The following is a 17,401-nucleotide window of genomic DNA, read 5'->3' as shown; positions in this document are numbered from 1 at the left end:
CCTTCCCCCGGTGTGGAAACACATACATATATATATATACATATATATATATATATATATATATATATATAAAAAGGGAGGTGCATAGATTCCTTGTGACTTTGTGCATTAAACCAAAAGTGAAAGAAACCCCACTTCTGACTTAACATTTGCGCGGTCAGAAGGGAATACATTGTTCTACAGTGTCCATCTGGCTGCGGGGAAAAAACCCAAGTGAAACCCCCAAGGTATTAATAAACCTAAAAAAGGTGAACAAACATGGAGCCCGTGAAAGTACAAAGCAGGCCCTAAATAAGTTAGATTTGGCAAGAAGACAGCGAGATTGTGATGGGATAAGGCAGACTGCGGCAAGTATTACACCATGCTCACCGCAGGGTACAATGCAATACTACAAAATATTACACACTGAAACAAGATGGCCCTGGCCTGAGGAGCTTACAATCTAAAAGATGACAGCATGATGTTCACAGGAAGGGTTCCACGTTAGGTGATGTCACATCCCATCTGATAATGAGGGGGAATAACAAGCGGAAACACGAGTGAGGGATCCGTCCTTTGCTCCCAAAAACGAGTGACAGCCACACACTCCGCTAGATATCCTTACAGCCTACTCCAAATTACTGGCACCCACACAGCCTACTCCAAATTACTGGCACCCACACATCTCTTTCCCCCCCCCCCCCCTCCACAAAAAAATAAATGACAACCCTTTGCAGACATTCGACAAGTGTTTGGCATGTTCCCACAGACTGTTCGTCTCGGGTTGTTATGGTGGTCGTCCAACTCTCCAGTGTCTAATCACAGGAGGGTGCTCATGCAGATCTGTGGCCTGTCAGGCTTATTAGAAAGTCAGCGTTAACCTACGTCTCACCCCCACCATTCCCTCCAATAATCACTCACTTGGGGTCCTGAATAACCCCCCCAACCAAAAATAAATCAATCTCAGTTGGGGTCCTGAATAACCCCCCAACCAAAAATAAATCAATCTCAGTTGGGGTGCTGAATAACCCCCTCCCCCCCAAATCACTCATGGGGGTCCTGAATAACTCCCCCCCCCCCCCAAAAAAAAATCTCTCACTTAGGGTCCTGAATAAGCCCCCCAAATCTCACATGGGGTCCTGAATAACCCCCAAATCTCTCACTTGGGGGCCTGACCCATCCCTAGAACCTCCCTGGCCCGGGTTGAATGCACCGCCCCGAGACAGACAGCCCTTACTAAGGGGGGGGGGGGGTTATTGAGGCTCTGGGGGCCCCCTCTCTCGCTTCCTCCTGGCTTGGGAGGGGGGGTGTCTCACAGGGAGAGGGATTAGTGAGGAGGCAGCAGCCGTACTCACCGGCAGCTTGGGGCTGACCTCCCCCTTGCAGCAGTGGCAGAAGAAACGGTGCTGTGCCGCGGCCGCCGCCTCCGCCATTTTTTGCTGCCCGCTCTCTTCCTCCTCCTGCTGCTGCGAACCACGTGACGTCAGTCCTCCTACAACCACCGAGTTTGCGGCAGGATCGCCTCCTGCCGCGCCGCCGCCTCCTCTTTGAATAAACTTTATTGACACCACCAGATGTCCGCTCCTGCCGGGCGAGGCCTGTGAGAGAGGGGACTGCCTGTGTGTGGGACAGAGGGGGACCGAGGACAGAGAGCGGGAGGCGGGAGGTGACTGCCTGTGCGGGGACAGAGGGGAGGGATTGGCCGCCCGGGCAGTGGGTGGGGCCGGAAGTGCTCGCACTGTCAGGCGGAAGTTGGTTGTGCGGTTCCCATGGTGACGGCCTGTCTGTGCCGGGGAGTGATGTGAGTGCGTGTCCGGGTTTCCGTACCTAGAACGGGGGGGTGGGGGTGAGTGGAGAGGGGGGTGAGTGGAGAGGGGGGGTGAGTGGAGAGGGGGGGGTGAGTGGAGGGGGTGAGTGGAGAGAGGGGGGGGGTGAGTGGAGAGAGGGGGGGGGGGGGTGAGTGGAGAGAGGGGGGGGGTGAGTGGAGAGAGGGGGGGGGGTGAGTGGAGAGAGGGGGGAGGGTGAGTGGAGAGAGGGGGGAGGGTGAGTGGAGAGAGGGGGGGGGGGGGTGAGTGGAGAGAGGGGGGGGGGGGTGAGTGGAGAGAGGGGGGGGGGGGTGAGTGGAGAGAGGGGGGGGGGGGGGTGAGTGGAGAGAGGGGGGGGGGGGGGTGAGTGGAGAGAGGGGGGGGGGTGAGTGGAGAGAGGGGGGGGGGGTGAGTGGAGAGAGGGGGGGGGGAGAGAGGGGGGGGGTGAGTGGAGAGAGGGGGGGGTGAGTGGAGAGAGGGGGGGGGGGGTGAGTGGAGAGAGGGGGGGGGGGGTGAGTGGAGAGAGGGGGGGGGGGTGAGTGGAGAGAGGGGGGGGAGGGGGGGTGAGTGGAGAGAGGGGGGGGGGGTGAGTGGAGAGAGGGGGGGGGGGGGTGAGTGGAGAGAGGGGGGGGGAGGGGGGGGGAGTGGAGAGAGGGGGGGGTGTGAGTGGAGAGAGGGGGGGGGGTGAGTGGAGAGAGGGGGGGGGGTGAGTGGAGAGAGGTGGGGGGGGGGGGGTTGAGTGGAGAGGTGGGGGGGGGGGGGTTGAGTGGAGAGGGGGGGGGTGTGACTGGAGAGGGGGGGGGTGTGGAGAGGTGGGGGGGGTGAGTGGAGAGGTGGGGGGGTGAGTGGAGAGAGGGGGGGGGTGAGTGGAGAGAGGGGGGGGGGGTGAGTGGAGAGGGGGGGGTGAGTGGAGAGGGGGGGTGAGTGGAGAGGAGGGGGGGGTGAGTGGAGAGGGGGGGGTGAGTGGAGAGGAGGGGGGGGTGAGTGGGGAGAGGAGGGGGGGGTGAGTGGAGAGGGGGGGGTGAGTGGAGAGGGTGGAGAGGGGGGGTGAGTGGAGAGGGGGGGGGGGTGAGTGGAGAGGTGGGGGGGGGTTGAGTGGTGAGGTGGGGGGGGGGGTTGAGGGTGAGGGGGGGTGTGACTGGAGAGGGGGGGGGGGGGTGGAGAGGTGGGGGGGGGTTGAGTGGAGAGGGGGGGGGGTGAGTGGAGAGAGGGGGGGGGGGGTGAGTGGAGAGAGGGGGGGGGGGGGTGAGTGGAGAGAGGGGGGGGGGGGTGAGTGGAGAGAGGGGGGGGGGGTGAGTGGAGAGAGGGGGGGGGGTGAGTGGAGAGGGGGGGGTGAGTGGAGAGAGGGGGGGGGGTGAGTGGAGGAGGGGGGGGGTGAGTGGGTGAGGGGGGGGTGAGTGGAGAGAGGGGGGGGGGTGAGTGGAGAGGGGGGGGGGGTGTGAGTGGAGAGAGGGGGGGGGTGAGTGGAGAGGGGGGGGGGTGAGTGGAGAGAGGGGGGGGGTGAGTGGAGAGAGGGGGGGGGTGAGTGGAGAGGGGGGGGGGGTGAGTGGAGAGGGGGGGGGGTGAGTGGTGAGGGGGGGGGGGGTGAGTGGTGAGGGGGGGGGGTGAGTGGAGAGGGGGGGGGTGGTGGAGGGGGGGGGGGGTGAGTGGAGAGGGGGGGGGGGTTGAGTGGAGAGGTGGGGTGGGTGGGGTGGAGAGGTGGGGTGGGTGGGGTGGAGAGGTGGGGGGGGTGGGGTGGAGAGGTGGGGGGGGGGTGGAGAGGTGGGGGGGGTGGGTGGAGAGGTGGGGGGGGTGGTGGAGAGGTGGGGGGGGGTTGAGTGGAGAGGTGGGGGGGGGGTGAGTGGAGAGGTGGGGTGGGTGGAGAGGTGGGGGGGGAGTGGGGGTGGGGGGGGGGGGAGTGGAGAGGTGGAGGGAGTGGGGTGGAGAGGTGGGGGGGGAGTGGGGGGGGGGAGTAGACAGAGAGGTGTGAGTGGAGGGGAGTGGGCGGAGTGTGAGTGGAGGGGAGTGGGCGGAGTGTGAGTGGAGGGGAGTGGGCGGAGTGTGTGTGTGGGGGGAGAGAAGAGTGGGTGGAGTGTAAGTGGAGGGGAGTGGGCTGAGTGTGTGTGTGTGTGTGTGGGGGGGGGGGGGAGAAGTGAGTGAGTGGGGTGCGGAGGAGAGGGATGCTATTCCACTGTGAGAGGCGTTAGAAGTGTCTGTGAGACACTGCACCCAATGAGGGACATTTTCCCTGCAGTAAGTGAGACTTCAATAGTGTCTGTGAGTGGGGCTGTCCTTGGAAGTCTCATTCCCAAAGATTAAGACTGTCCTACAATGAGAGAGACATCTTACTAAAGGAGTGAGACTGCCAGCCAGTGAATGTAGAAAGTGTGATTATCAAATCTAGCACCAATTTATAACAGGCTGCGACAAACAAGTTTCTTATATTTAGGTCAGACACACACTAATGGAAGTGTGTATGTGCATGTTGTAGGAGACAGACACACACTAATGGAAGTGTGTATGTGCATGTTGTGGGAGACACACGGCTGCTTCCTGGTGCGCCTGGTTTGAGCAGCTTTGCATAGAATAACCATTTCATGAATCCTCTTTTAGACCGAAAGAGGAGATGACTCAAGTGGAGGCCATGCTGTGCTCCCTACTATTGCAGGAACATTACGGGGAGATCGTGGATAGAGTCGGGACGTATCTGATCAGAACCGGCAGCCAGCCTCTCCGACTGATTGCTAATGACACAGGGACGTCACTGGACCAGGCAAGTTGTACCCCTAGCAACAAGAACACGTAACGGATATAACCTGAATGCTCACAGCATGAATCACTTTGCTGCCAGAGGGGCCGGTGATGTTTTGTATGGTTTGCAGGCCGTTCTGGCATCTAATGGGTTATAACATGTGGATTAATGGGAAGAACAAGGGTTAGGAGTGTGTGGCTCAAATATGAGAAGCGTGCACTGGGCTTTGCCATGTTGCCCTCACCTACTGCAACCAAGTACCCAAAGCATATACTGTATATGCTATATACATAGATAGAATGGGCTGTTGTGTAACAGACTCTGACAACGCATTGGCAAATTATATCTGGGCTTTACACAGTTTATTATTTTGGAGGTGTAATGGTTCATACCTTTCTGCCCACAATTATGTCTCATAACGAGGTTATTCTATACTCTGAGTAACAAGTCGCCTTATTATGATGTTGCATATGTAGAATGGCCCCACATTCTGTATAAGAATAGAGTGGGTACAATAGAAAGGGATTGAGAGAAGTATAATATAAATCAATATATGATCTTTATTGTAACATAATAATGATAATACAAATCCATAACAAGGCAGAGTACAGTAATTAGTTAGATGCTTGCAATAATAGATACATACCAATCAGTCTCAGTATTGTCTCTCTGGTCTGTTCCTAGCTTCCCTTCTCTCAGCCTGACTTGTATACCGTCTGTACACGTCATAGTCTGCTTGTTTTCTGAAAACTAGAAAATCCTTGCTTATTTTTTGCCATATTTTTTTATATGTCGGCAAAGAAATTACGACCTTTAGCATACTAAATAATGTCTAAGGTGCCAAGTTTTTTCCTTGTGTGGTCACAACTTCCTTGCAGCTATGTGCTATGTTTCCTGCCTGCATTCAGAACTAGCTGTTCTAGACATCTTGCGTTTTCTCACCTCAAACTACATGATAAAAATGTATATCAAAGTAGAATAATTGTTCCATAGATTAACTAATAGCTGATTATATATGAAATATAATGATTATTTGAAATATATTTATATGGCCATTAGAGGTTCGACATTACAGTTCATTCTTAGAAAGCTGGGCTGCATGCTTCTCTCTTGTTAGGTGAAGAAAGCCCTTTGCGTCCTGATCCAGCACAACCTGGTGACATACCAGCTCAATAAGCGTGGTTTTGTGGAGTACAACACCCGCTGTGACCACTGCCTGAGGATCCTCCGATACCCACGCTACATCTACACCGCCAAGACCCTGTACGGAGACACCGGGGAGCTCATCATAGAGGAACTTCTGCTGAACGGAAGATGACGATGAGCACAGTGGTGGAGAAGGTGGCAGACAGACTGACAGAGACCATGGAAGGTGAATGTAATTGAGCACCGTTTATCTCTGAGTTTGTAGCTCAGGAAGTTGTTGAGTTTAGACGACATTTATTTGAAAGCCGTGTTTTTGTACCACGTCCTCTTCATCCTGACTCTGCTATACGCACCCTGACTCCTTGCCTCTAAATACATTTTATACACGGTTTTCATTGCTGTTGTCAAATTAGCTTTTCTCAAATTAGCCTTCCTATAAATTGCAGATATTTATGTTACAGAAACACTCAAAGCGCAAAGCTCCCCTCGGGCATATAAAAGAAAAAATACAGATATAGTGCAAACATGTAATTCAGAAAGTCAAATATTTCGTAAAACGAGTGATTGCTCACTCACGTGATATAGGTGATCTTCAGGCGTTTGTGTAAGTAAGGATCTGGATCTGATGAATAGCAGGAACTCTCGCAGATCATATATAAACAAAGAAGAAGATATAGTGCAACACAGTTTAATACAACACAAATGTGAGCAAGGAGCCCATTAAACTCGCATGCTCCAGGTAAAAAAATAAGCGGTGTGACCTCAAGGGTGTAAAAGTTTGGCCCGCCGAACGAAACGCATAGGGTTATTCTCAGTTCCTGCGGACCAAGAGATACTGTGCCACTCCTGTGCTATACTGTCTTGCTGCTTCGTTTCTCTGTGTCCTCCCACTGTGCTGATACCGCCAGGATTGGATCCCCATCTGCCGAAAGTGTCCATGACGTCACTTGAGTGGAGACGCCGATCGGTGGATCACCCAGCTCGAGAGACTTCAGCACTACAGGACCCAGCGTGGTCACACCGCTTATTTTTTACTTGGAGCACGCGAGTTTAATGGGCTCCTTGCTCATATTTGTGTTGTATTAAATTGTGTTGCACTATATCTTCTTTATATATGATCTGCGAGAGTTCCTGCTATTCATCAGATCCAGATTCTTACTTACACAAACACCTGAAAATCCCCTATACCACGTGAGTGAGCAATCACTCGTTTCACTAGATATTTGACTTTCTGCATGACACGTTTGCACTATGTCTGTATATTTTGTATATGCCTGAGGGGAGCTTTGCGCTTTGAGTGTTTGTGACGTCTGTCCTAGGTGCTGAAAACACCAACCACCTGCTGCATCTCCCCATTAGTGATATTATTAATTTTTTACATATAATCACTAGATTATTATTTGTTACATAATCACTAGATTATTAATAAGAGGTTTGGGTATACGCTTCACTTCTGCCACAAGATATTTATGTTAACAGTTTATTTTTATGCAAGGCTGATTTGCTTTGGAATGCTATTGACAGGGGTAGCGAACTCCAGTTCTCAAAGGCCACCAACAGGTCAGGTTTTCAGGATATCCCAGCTTCAGAACAGGTAGAAGACTGCACCTGTGCTGAAGCATGGATATCCTTAAAACCTGACGTGTTGGTGGCCTTTGAGGACTGGAGTTGGCCACCCCCTGTACTATGACATTAGAAGCTGTTTAGGATTGTGCTGTATCTCGAATCAGTGCAGCGTATACTGTACAGCCCTGGCCATATATAATAAGAACATGGGAGAGGGAGTGGCTCAGTGAGTAAAGACACTGACTGACACTGAGTGTGTAGCAGGGGACCCTGGTTCAATTCCCGGTGTCGGTTCCTTGTGACCTTGGGCAAGTCACTTTATCTCCCTGTGCCTCAGGCACCAAAACATAGATTGTAAGCTCCACGGGGCAGGGACCTGTGCCTGCAAAATGTCTCTGTAAAGCGCTGCGTACAATTAGCAGCGCTATACACGAACATGCTGTTATTACATGCTATTATTATTATTATTATGTGATGTATCTGTCTCTGTGCACAGACGGGAAGACCATGGAGTACAGCGAAGTGTCCGCCACCTTTACCCGCCTGGCAGATACACACTTTGTGCAGAGGTGCCCTGAAAAAGACACAACACAAACCGCAGAGGGGCGGCGACCACCAGCACCCACCCTTGTAACCAACGAAAAAGACATGTACACCATTCCAAAACTGAGCCTGCTGGGTAAGGAGGAGACCCGGAGAGCCAATGGGGAAATCAAGGCCAAAGGGGGGCTCAACTCCAGTCCTCTCTTCCCCCCCCCTTCCAACAGGTCAGGTTTTCAGGATATCCCATCCCAAGTAGCTCAATCAGAGGCCTGGTCGAAGCGTCATTATGGGGGACTCATTATGCCTGTAATTTTTATGTACAGTACTGCGAACACTATCAGTGCTTTAGAAGAAGAAAACATTTTATTATTAACCTGTTCAGTGGTGACGCAGCTAAATCAGGGGTGGGCGACTCCAGTCCTCAACAGGTCAGGTTTTCAGGATATCCGTGCTTCAGCACAGGGAGTGCAGTCTTTGATTGAGCCACCTGTGCTGAAGCAGGGATAACCGGAGCCTAACCTGTTGGTGGCCTTCCCCTGAGCTAAAGTGTTGTGGTTACCTTCAGCATCGAGGGCATTCACATAGAGCGCTGTATATTGTATCTCCAGGAAGAGGTAAAAGACGCAGATCGTCCGATGATGATGAAGGCAGCAGTCAGGCCAAACGGCAGAAGAAGGAGCCGGGTACAGAGGTCAGTGCAGCCAACATTCTGCATTCTTATTGGGTACCTACTGAACTCTGTGTTCTGTGTCGCTCTAGAACTATAAGCGATTTTGTTCTAGTCTGTTCACCTTTCTGTCTCACATTTCATGACCAATTCCTACAACTCCTTATTGCCATGACAATTGTAGGAGGCACAGAGGGGCGGTGTTAGCAAGTTGTGGGGTTCCTCAATCTTCACTCGCCTTTCCCACCCCTCCCCTAAACCACTACTGTGCTGGACTGATAGAACTGGGAATCAGGAGCGCAAATACATCCAAGTATATATATAAAAAAGAAAAAAATACAAATAGTGCACACTGTGTATAATATACAATAAAGGTGTAGTGATATGGATTTTTCACTCACACTAGTGCAGAGGAAAGAAGGCAGTGTGGTTATTCCGGGTGACCAACTCTGGATGTAGCTCTTCAAATGGATCTGAGCAGTATCCCTCAATGACAGAAACGCCTGCTCTCAAGAAAATTGAGATCAGGAGTCGCGACTGAGCGCTAGGCCACGCCCCCGGCGGTTCAGCCAAGGAGGACGAACCTGCCGGGTGACGTCACAGCCGCGCCCCCCCTGTCTTTCCCCCTGCAGCTCGCTGCAGACTGGGGAATTTGGCTGCACGCGCCTCCAGCCTCGCATGCGCGCGTGCGGCGGGGCCGCAGCCTTAGAATGCCCGCTTTCATTGAATTGAAACAAAAAAATATATATATATATATGTGCAACTGCAGATACAGTCATTAAAAATGCCCACTTGCAAAGTAGCGGTTTAGGGGTTAAGTGGTAGTATCAAAGCTTGTATACATTTGGCAGGTTATAATCCATGTGCATGCTCCTCTGGAAGAGAAGGGGTTAAAGCATGCAGGATGAATGGTACGTATCGAGTCGCCGAGCAGCCTCGCGCTCCGTCAATGAATGTCCCTGTAGTCAAGTAAGATTTCTGGTGTCTGGTACAGAGTGCCCACCTGTAATCCGCTGTATCCTTCCTCCCCAGCCCAGCCAAGATGAAGGGATCTACTGGCAGACCGACACCGAGCGGTTCCACCAGCATTTCCGAGACCAAGCCATAATCAGCGCTGTGTCCAACAAGATGGACCAGGTGCCTTGTATGCATCCCCTGTGTGCGCCAGGAACAAACTGACGCCATGCCCTTAACCTGCAGGACCCCCTGGCAGGGAAGGGGTTATATTTACCGAAAGCTTATTTCAATTAGTACTTACTATTGCTAATTAACTAATAAAGCTCACAGAATCGCCCTCTGGTGTGTGAAATAGGAGAGACATGTTTCAGACACATTACCAGCTCTGTATGACCGTGACAGGTCACTCCTATCTCCGTGTCCCCCAGCTAACGGGAATAAGCGTTCCTTGTATCTGCCAGGGCTGGGTCGCCATTATTTGGTTACAAACTATTTAGAAGGAAAGATGCATTACCTTGTGTACGTGTAACATATCTGGGATGCATAACCGACTCGTGAAAGACCCAACAATTAAATGTGTTTTTATATAGAACTTGCAATACTATAAAACCGTAAAAGCAAATCACTGCAGCTCGGGACGCCTTGTAATGGATCAACATGTGAGTCCTTTGCAATGCAGTGCAGGACTCTAGCACTGTCGGTGACCAATTAATGTCGCCTGTTTGATACAAACACAACAGTACTTTAATGCAGGGGGGTCTCAACTCTAGTCCTGAAGACACCTCCCCCAACAGGTCAGGTTTTAAGGATATCCCTGCTTCAGCACAGGTGAAGCAGTAGAAGACTGAGCCACCTGTGCTGACGCAGGGATATCTTAAAAACCGTACCTGTTGGTGGGGGAGGGGGAGGTTTCAAGACTGGAGTTGAGCCCCCCTGCTTTAATGTAATGTATCCTGCCATTATTTAATGCGTTAACGACTGTACTCAACTCTTCCGGATTTAGACCAGCAGTGAAATAGTGCGGACAATGCTGAGAATGAGCGAAATCACCACCTCTTCCAGCGCTGCTTACACGCAGCCACTGTCTTCCAACGAGGTACGTCTTAACCCCTTCACCCCCCTCATTTAGGAAACTATTTATAATGACCCACTTTAGTTCTGCAGTGGCCAGCGCCCCATTAATTAGCAAGTCTGCATATTTTCCCTCTTTACTCTGAAACAATCGATCCGTTAGAGATGAGGCAAGTAACTCCAGTCCTCAAGGGCCACCAACACGTCAGGTTTTAAGGGTATCCCTGCTTCAGCACAGGTTGTGCAGTCTTCCACTTAGCCACTGATTGAGCCACCTATGCTGCACCAGGGATATCCTGAACACTTGACCTGTTGGTGGCCCTTAAGGACTGGAGTTGCCCACCCCTGCGTAATACCCTTTTAATACCGTGTCTCCTAACTCTGTATTGTTCTCTTTTATCTAAAGTGTTTTTCCCCCTTTTATTATATTGTATTTGCCTCTGACACTGGAAGAATGTTCCACGTATCCACTGTTCTTTTAGGCCGTGGATAAGGTGGTGCTATAGAAACGGCTTGCAGAGCGTGACCATTCTTTTCATTTCCCAGATCTTCAGATCGCTGCCTACCGGGTACAATATCTCCAAGCAAGTGCTTGACCAGTATCTCTCCCTGCTGGCTGATGATCCGGTACAGAACTAGCATCTGCTGGAATGTTTATCTCGCGAGGCTCAGGCTTCACACGTAAAGTTTGGCCCCATCCTCACGACTAAATAAGTCTATAACATACAAAATAATAGGTGTGGTTGCTATTTAAAATTGTGTGCAGTACCAAGGATTGCCCCTTTAAATAGGGTTTTACTAACTGCTAAATAATCCGGTGTGTTATGTAAACTGAAAGTATACACTTCTCAATGCAGCTTTGCTCTCAATGTCTGTTATAAATGAGGATAAATAAGTAAAATACCACGTGTGGTACATTCCCATGCCCGACAGGTCCGCGACCCTTTCTTTCCCTATTATCGCTTAGCAAGTAGTACTTCCACTGCAGCCAGGGATTCTGGGAAATAACATACAAATGAGTACAGCGTGTCACCTTTTACTTCTCATCCATTTTAACATGGGATCCCCTTATAAGCTTACGCCTGCCGTATTACACAGCTGTTCAGCACAGCTTGGGTTACAGAAGTGCAGAGCCAGTAACCCTACTCACAGACATCCTGTTTTTTAGTCTCATCCTGTGCGAGGCTGGCTCTGCAACGTGAAACAAAGAATCCAGTATCCGAAAGGCTGTAGTAATGTTTGCCCTTTGTATAGAGAGGTTATATCTACACTAGTGTCCTACTTTAGTAAGACCGGGAATCGGCATACACATTGCAATATGTATGGGATCGGGTCCTTATCTACTAAGTGGTGGCACAAGACGCCTGTCGGCACCGGAAGGCTCCATTGACTTGAATGAGCCATACGGTGTCTCCTGGCGTATCGCGACTTAGTAACTGTGGCCCATAGTATGCCTATCCTTATCCTCCATGTTTTTTTCCCATCTTGTTGCCGCACAGCTGGAGTTTGTTGGCAGGTCGGGGGACAGCGGCGGAGGGATGTTCGTCATCAGTATCCTTCTTTCTTCTTTTTTTTTAAATACCCGCAGGTCCCGTCTCTCTCTTTGGGTAGGAAACGGGTGTCCTTCCGTCGCTATAAGATTGCGACTCGCCATAACCTCGTTTTTATTAGAGACTTAACCTCACTCTTGAAGATGTGCACAAGGCTGTTGCTTCCCTGGCCACGGCAACATTGGAATCAATTGTGCAAGAGAGGTAAGAAATGTGTGTTACACACACCACACCACACACGTGTTCTTTGTCTTATTTTCTTCCATGCTTCTTGCTTTCCAAAACCATCACGGTTTGTTACCTCCTCTACTGCAGTAGTGTTATGACGGGGGTGGCCAACTCCAGTCCTCAAGGGCCACCAACAGGCAAGGTATTAGGGATATCCCTGCTTCAGCACAGGCGGGTCAGTTGTTGACTAGCCAATTCCAGTCCTCGTGGGCCACCAACCGGTCAGGGTTTACGGATATCCCTGCTTGGCACAGGTGGCTCAACCAGTACTGAGCCACTGGTTGAGCCACCTGTGCTGAAGCAGGGATATGCTGAAAACCTGACCTTTTGGTGGCTCGGTAGGACTGGAGTTGGTCGCTCCTGTGTTAGGATAATCTGGGTTTTTTTTTTAGCATGACTTGGTTACGTATACCGTTAAGTAGAAACGTTTATTAGAGACCGACAAGCACTGAATCCGCACAGGTTTGGCTCGCGCTGCGCCAGGATTTTCCGCCTCCTGCTCCGCAAGAGACACTTGGAACAGAAGCAAGTAGAAGATTTCGCAATGGTCCCCGCAAAGGAATCCAAGGACATGCTGTACAAAATGCTGTCTGAGAATCTGGTGACCTTACAAGTGAGTATCCATTCTGCCGCTCTTCTCACGTGTCTTTAGTTTCCGGTTCTATTAAGCAGAAGCTAAAGCGTTAACTAGTGTGTCATTTAATAAATCCGTTTTACAGAGGATTCAGCATTGCTCAACCCCTTCTGGCAGCAAAGGGGTTACGTCACCCCCAAAGAAAGTAACGACAACACTCCATCCCTGCGTCCAGCAAGGTTTCAACCCGCTAAATGTGATAGTAAAAAGTTCACATTTGTGGACCGGCTGCCGTGGTCGCAGTGGGAATATAACACTGTTGACATAATTTCCCCAAATTTTAATACACTGCCCCACCTTACCTCTGGTCCGTTATTTTTAACCATTGCATTTCCTTTTCTTTGACATTGGTAACTATTTTGTTGAATAACTTTGAAGAAACGTTACATCTCTTAAAGAGCGAATATCTAACTCAACTTCTCCGGCGTGCTCAGGCAGGGGGTGTATATTACATACATAGTTACATAGTTACATAGAAGATGAGGTTGAAAAAAGACATGCGTCCTTCAAGTTCAACCTATGCTAAATTTAGACAACAGATACTTTATCCTATATCTATACTTACTTATTGATCCAGAGGAAGGCAAACAAAAAACCCCAGTGTCATATCATCCAATGATATCTCATAAGGGGAAAAATAAATTCCTTCCTGACTCCAAATATTGACCGGTAATGAATACAAAGGGGCTGAGAGACCTACTACCAATATAAATATAGTGCCCACATAATAAACCTGTCTATTGCAGGTGGTGCTCCCTGGAGTCAATAAGTACACTATATGCAGAGAAGACGAGTTGTAAGTCCCACAGAGCAGGTCGTGCTAAAACTCCAATATGGGGCACACACGTGTGGGTACAAAAATGTACACTTTATTGGACAAACAACTGAACGAGGACAAACAGACTAACTATAACAAAAACACTAATAACAAATAGTGAACCGTCTCCAATGGCTATATAGATGCAAAAATATGCAAATGGCAATAAAGTGATAATAGAGACTCTTATGTAAATCACAGATAAAGGAAAAAATACCTATTGTGAAAACCGCTCCAAATATAAATAAACCTCCCATAGATTCCAATACACAGGGAGAGGACAATCGATAGTATGTGCCTCCCCTAAGAGAGGGAATAGATACAGGTAACTATGTGAAAAGGAAACATCCCTAATCCAACATGAACATGGCAGTAAATATGTATAAACAATGTGTAACAGAGAAATGGTAAGCGCTGTGGTAACGTGGCAGCACCGGGTATTCCAGGGGCGGCATGTTTGTTTTTAGTGTTTTTCTTATAGTTAGTCTGTTTGTCCTCATTCGGTTGTTTGTTCAATAAAGTATATATTTTTGTACCCACACGTGTGTGCCCCATATTGGAGTTTTAGCAGGTCCTGCTCTGTGGGACTTACAAGTATTCCAAATATTGACACCAAGATTATTCCCTGGATCAACATCCTTCCCATGTTTACTTATTTGGCATATCCCTGTATACCTTTCCTTTCTATAGTTACATAGCTATATAGTTCTCCCTGTGTGTGTTCCTACGAGTCACTTGGAAGCAGGAGAAATCCTGCAGAATCCTTCTGTATGTCGTAGGCTTTCGTTAGCTGCCGTTTCACAGCTCTGCCCGCTGCTTACACCATGTGCTCCATTCCCCCTCCCTCTCTCACTTTCATTACACCCTGTGCGCACCATCAGGAAATCCCCAAAACCCCGGATCACGCCCCGTCCAGGACCTTCTACCTGTATGCAGTGAACACGCTCCCCTCTGCTCGCATGCTGCTCCAGCGGTGTTACAAGGTACGGACGCTGTGTGTCTTCCTCATGTGCGCTGCACCACGCGCCATCTCAATGTGTTTTTTTGTTGTTTTTTTTTTTTACACACTAGAAGTACCGCTACATTTTAATTTAAACTAGGAGCGCTGCTACTTTATCGAAGTGCTTTGTATACAATGCAGCAGACACCTCGTTTCTGAAGAAAGTCATTTAAAAAAACGCTCTGCTCCTTGTGTAAATAATAATACGTATTGTATTAACCTTTTTTTTAAATGCGGTCGAGCTTGACCCCAGGAGTTGCTGCTGGTTAAGGTACTAAGACCGCTGTGTTAAAGTCGATCCAGTTGCATCTTTGTAAATATTATACGAACGCCAAAACCAACTGTTAAACGTGTGCAGATTCATATGGCACGTGAGGAAGATCTAATCCTTTATCTAACGCCTTGTCTTTACTCTCCTTAGACTGTAGCGAACCTTATAGAACGCAGGCAGTATGAGACCAAGGAGAACAAGTGAGTTAGCTTTCGTCTCTCTTTCTCTCTCTCCTTTCTCTCTCTTTCTCTCTTTCTTTCTCTTTCTTTCTCTCCTCTTTCTTTCTCTTTCTTTCTCTCCTCTTTTTTTCTCTTTCTCTCTCTCTCTCTTTCTCTCTCTTTCTCTCTCTCTCTCTCTCTCTCTCTCTCTCTCATTTATATATTTATTATCTATATCTCTGCATATATCTTTATATGAATGCGCTGCAAGCCCCTCTGGTCGCAAAAGACTTATTAATTGTAAGCGCGTAACATCTTTGCTGATATTGGAGTGCACAGGCGGCTGCATGATGGGTCTAGTAGGAATGTTCCTGCATTTGACATGGGTGAACCCAGTTCAAACCCTGGTGTCTGCTCCTTGTGACCTTGAACAAGTCCCGTTATTTCCCTGTGCCTCAGGCATCAAAATTTACATTGTAATAATAATTATTAGCATAACTTTGGAGCTACAAAAGTAGCACTGTCCCTTGGCTGAAGAACTCACGCTTACAGACCCTCGTTTAATAACCCCATATCTGATCCTGCTGGTCAGTTTATCAACACCTAAGTTAACTAAAGAACCTACAAAAACTGAAATCGAATGCCACATTAGGACTACATTTGACCTTTCTAATCGCAGTATTAAGCATTTGTAAGCGTAATTGTAACTTCCTATTTTTCTATTATAAATGTTTTGCAAAATCGTTTATCATCAATGCAGTGAAATTGCATCATCATTTGTTTGTCGATAGAGAACCTTTTTTTTTTAAATTTAATCTGAGACCCCTGTACGTGGTATTGAACCCTGGTTGAGACGCAGTGAAGGAGGTAAAAGAGGTTTAACACCTTGTCCCCATCAGGCGTCTGCTGGAGAAGTCCCAAAGAATAGAGGCCATTCTCGCGTCCATGCAGGCCACGGGAGCAGAGGAGGCCCAGCTTCAGGAGATCGAGGAGATGATCACTGCCCCGGAGCGGCAGCAGCTGGAGAATCTGAAGCGCAACGTCAACAAGTGAGCCACGCGCGTTCCGCATCGCGGGCCTGCCAATGTTTGCGTGTCCACAAGGCTTGGTGACTAATTGTAGTATAGAGGCTGCTGTGGCCCTGCTCATCCCTGTCCTATGCAATGAGTCCTTCGAATGGAAAGTACTGGAGAAGCAGGAAGGGGCAGGATATCCCAGCTTCAGCACAGGGGGCTTAATCTGTCCCCGCTTCATCACAGGGGGCTCAATTAGACGCTCAGTCTTTGACTGAAAAAGCGGGTACAAGGGGATGGGTACAATAGTCATCTTGGTACATTGCATTTTCACACAGGTATTAATATTATGGGGAGAGGGTAGAGGCAGGGCTTGTCTCCTCACCTTCGACTCCACCAAGAAGCTTCCAACATGGTCCTCACCGAAACCCAAGGAGCATGTTCTCTTCGCCACCAGTAGTACCTGCGATGCAATGTGTTGTCTGCCCCTCTGGCAGAGAAAGGGTTAACAAGTCAGTATCAATACGAATCCCAGGTTCCTTACTGCATGCTGATCAGAAATTTGAGGTCATCTCCTGAAGACCAGAGCAGCAAAACCCGTCCTCTTAGCCACCCATCTTCTTTTTCCTCGCAGGTTGGATGCCAGTGAAATTCAAGTAGACGAGACCATCTTTATTTTAGAATCGTACATCAATAGCACAACAAACAAGGTCACCACAGCCAAGGTCACTACGAGCAAGATGTAATCTGTGCCCGTGGTTTGCCGGCCACTGCCCTCGGAGAGCTATCCCGCATGGCGGGTATTTACATCTGTGTTCCATGTTGGAAAGAAATAAAGGATTATTCTTACCGGCGTCACGTGCTTGTTGTGTGTTACGATTTTATGTAGATTTTTTTTTTTTTTTTTTTAAATCCTTTCCGGTGACCCTTTTGGGTGCCCTGAAGATTTCGTTAATACGTCATAGGGTCTGGCACCCAAGGAACGCAGAACGCGATCTGTCACCAAGTGGAACGCGAGGAGGACGCCTTCCAATCTGTCATCGATGACTGAGAGATTGTGATTGCAAGTACTCTGGCCCTCAATGGGTTAAAATAGCAAAGCAGGGTTACAAAATGGCATTCTTAACCCCAAAATGATGCAAGTAACAGATCCTCAAAAATGTAGAGAACATATAATAATATACAGGGAATATCTCAAACAAGTGACATTTTACGGTCTACGTCGGGTGCGCAAACTTTTGGCCCTGCGCCCCCCTGCCTGCGCA

General features: G+C 49.2%; 2 protein-coding genes across 4 annotated transcripts in view; one reads left to right on the top strand and one right to left on the bottom strand.

Moving 5' to 3' along the window:
* Nucleotides 1–1,640, bottom strand: part of RNF115 (ring finger protein 115) — a 58,243-nt gene extending 56,603 nt beyond the window's left edge. The window contains exon 1 of one of the 3 annotated variants that reach the window (XM_075607879.1): nt 1,335–1,640. In XM_075607879.1, coding sequence (XP_075463994.1) covers nt 1,335–1,412 — 78 coding nt within the window. In that variant the 5' untranslated portion in view covers nt 1,413–1,640. The remainder of the gene's footprint in view (nt 1–1,334) is intronic. The other 2 variants (XM_075607877.1, XM_075607878.1) reach the window with 2 other exon arrangements.
* POLR3C (RNA polymerase III subunit C) lies at nt 1,620–16,991 on the top strand. Its single transcript, XM_075607876.1, is given in 16 exon segments — nt 1,620–1,780; nt 4,377–4,536; nt 5,633–5,825; nt 5,828–5,887; nt 7,724–7,906; nt 8,379–8,461; nt 9,470–9,574; nt 10,398–10,490; nt 11,012–11,092; nt 11,965–12,016; nt 12,159–12,219; nt 12,706–12,856; nt 14,576–14,677; nt 15,116–15,165; nt 16,023–16,172; nt 16,771–16,991. Coding segments are annotated over 16 exon segments (1,668 nt in total). The 5' UTR covers nt 1,620–1,748; the 3' UTR covers nt 16,883–16,991.
* The last annotated feature ends 410 nt before the right edge of the window (nt 16,992–17,401 follow it).

This window comes from Ascaphus truei, chromosome 7 (genome assembly GCF_040206685.1).
Source record: "Ascaphus truei isolate aAscTru1 chromosome 7, aAscTru1.hap1, whole genome shotgun sequence".
NCBI lineage: Eukaryota > Metazoa > Chordata > Amphibia > Anura > Ascaphidae > Ascaphus > Ascaphus truei.
This window is presented reverse-complemented; position numbering and strand designations above follow the sequence as displayed.